The 2,678-nt window shown below is 47.6% G+C and overlaps 1 protein-coding gene across 1 annotated transcript in view; it reads right to left on the bottom strand.

The window, feature by feature from the left end:
* The window catches only part of LOC308174467 (septin-5-like), a gene marked incomplete at both ends in the record, with an annotated part of 7,529 nt that extends 4,851 nt beyond the window's left edge, over positions 1-2,678 (bottom strand). The window contains 4 exons of the mRNA XM_080549545.1: positions 163-249; positions 345-441; positions 731-1,087; positions 2,622-2,678. Of these exons, the coding sequence (XP_080405671.1) occupies positions 163-249; positions 345-441; positions 731-1,087; positions 2,622-2,678 (598 nt within the window). The remainder of the gene's footprint in view (positions 1-162; positions 250-344; positions 442-730; positions 1,088-2,621) is intronic.

Raw genomic sequence — 2,678 nt, 5'->3', positions numbered from 1 at the left:
CACAGACACAGACACACACACACACACACACACACACACACACAGACAAAGTTACACTGTGAGATCAAAGCATCCGCTCAATTTGAAGCAACGAACAATGCCGAACAAAGCACTGTGTGGTAGGTAACCCCTAACCCTATAGGAAGAATCTGTCAGCCTCACCCTCTGCATTAAGCACCTTCCTGTCTTTGTAGAGGTCGGTGAGGAACAGAGTGTTGATCAGCGTGGATTTACCCAGACCAGTCTCCCCTAGAGAGAGAAGGAGATCATTATAGTCGTAATGGTCATTTATTCATTTGTCAAGTGAAAGTTTGTACAGCGATAATGCTTAACAGATCTCTCACCTGCTACCATGAGTGTAAAGGCAAAACCCTTCTTTACTGACTTCCTGTGGACCTGGTTGGGCAGAGTGGCAAAGCCCACATACTCCTTATCCTGGTCCTGCAGGGGTTAACAAGGAATACAGTATGAGATGACACACACTCACCCAGCCCAGAACATCCACACACACACACACACCCCCCAGCCCATCCCCTCCTACACCCCCTCCTACATCCCCTCCTACACCCCACACCCACCCAGCCCAGAACATCCACACACACACTCACACACACACCCAGCTCAGAACATCCACACACACTCACACACACACCCAGCACAGAACATCCACACACACACACTCACACACACCCAGCCCACATCATCCCCTCCCCACACCTCACACACCCACCTCAGCGGAGTCGTAGGGGTCATAGCGACCCCAGGGGCTGCGTGTTAAGGAGCGGCTGAGGGGGGAACCAGGGAGGGAGCCCTGGTACCTCCTACACTGCAGGGGCTGAAACTCCGTCTCTAGAGGGGCGCGGCGCGGCCTGGGAGGGACCATGGGCACACCGGAGGGGTCGCAGGGGGTGGGGCGGGGGAGCGAGATCGTCCCAGGGGCTTTATGGAGTTGCCCAGTCCCAACCGCGGTCCCGTCGAGCTCCGGGTCGGTAACGGGGGTCTGCCGGCCCACTGGTGGTGTGTGTTCTGGCGGCAGGTCTCTCATGGCGTAGGCCAGCTCTGCATCCTCTGGGTCCTCTATGGACAACTGGGACAGCACAGGAGAGATGCTACTATGTCAATGAGAGCACTGGGGTCTGACTCTTTGGGTCTAATAGAAACACTTTCTAGGGGATTCATCACATAACAAATAGATCGTCACACATGGGAGTTTCCACCATATTGGTTTCATGTAACCTGCTCTCTCTTCCTGGTATATTATCTGTACAGTATAGTATAGTGGATAGTGTACATAGCCTTTATTTATGTAAACCAGCTCCTTTCCCTTCTTGTTTTTTTTGTTTTTTTTCTTTCCTAGCACCCCCCTCCCAAATTTCGTTGTTTGGTACCTGTACTATAGCAATGACAATAAAGACCATTCATTCATTCATTCATTCATATTAGTTTCCCCCCATATTCACAAATGAACCTTGAACTTGGTAAGAGAGAGGTGTGGGGGGGTCTCCCACTTAAAAACTGATTCCAGCGCCCATATTATGATTCATCCCATTATGTTATTAGAGCTCTGTAATCATCTCGCTGACCAGGTTAGGAGCGGCAAGGCAAAACAGAGCAGGCAAGGGGAGGAGGACATTCCATACTATCACAAGTGCAGGTTCCAGCTCACTATGCTCACTCATACCGTCCAACAAACATCCATAAACCTCTCTCACACACACACACACACACACACACGTACACACACACACACACACACACACACACACACACGTACACACACACACGTACACACACACACACACACACACACACACACACACACACACACACACACACACACACACAGATATACACAGACAGATTAGCTTCTAAAACTACAGAGCACAATTTACACAACAGTTACATGAGTTACTCTCCAGCCTGTCTATCAGTCTACCACAGCACTGCCAGTGTGCCTCTCTTAGACAAACACTCTTGTATCTGGATGGAATAGAGGGAGTTGAGGAGAATGAGAATCCCCAGTCCCCTTAATAGGCCATCAGTCTGGTCATAACAGCCCAACGTCCTAAACTGTCACCTCTCATTACCCACAAACCCTTGCAGCAGGCTTAACCCTACCTAATACTCTGATCTCCAGTAACAGGGTGGGGGGTTGGAGATGTAAATCTAACACACACACACACACAAAAACAAACAAACAATCAATCTACTATACATTATTTAGACTATTCTAAAAACATTTGTGTAGCCAAAGGTCCTACCTCATTGTCTGAACAGGGTGCAAATAAGAGACCAGAAGGAAGAGGGTAGAGAATACACATCAATAGGGGAGAAAATGTTTCCCACCTCAATAAGCAGTTAATTTATATAAACTCAATATTAATCTATAGATGATCGATTAATGAGTAGGCATAACACGATAATGAAGTCTCACTGGTTTTTGGTAAGGCTACGGTTTAATGTTAATTACATATACACAATGCACAAAACACTTCGCCGGGGAAATTAGGAACACGCCATTATTATGGTTTTAAGGCTAGAAGTAATTGTTTCAATACTCTTTTTTTTGTATTATCCCTATATCAATTCACATCACACACCGTGTCAAAGGCACAAGTTACCGCATGTTTACCTCTTTTGAAGCTGCGGAACCTGACGGGGGAAGACATGTGGTCCAT

The sequence above is a fragment of the Nansenia antarctica genome, assembly GCF_963989245.1.
Source record: "Nansenia antarctica genome assembly, chromosome: 20".
NCBI lineage: Eukaryota > Metazoa > Chordata > Actinopteri > Argentiniformes > Microstomatidae > Nansenia > Nansenia antarctica.
Note: the sequence above shows the minus strand (reverse complement) of the source record. Positions and strands in the feature narration are given on the sequence as shown.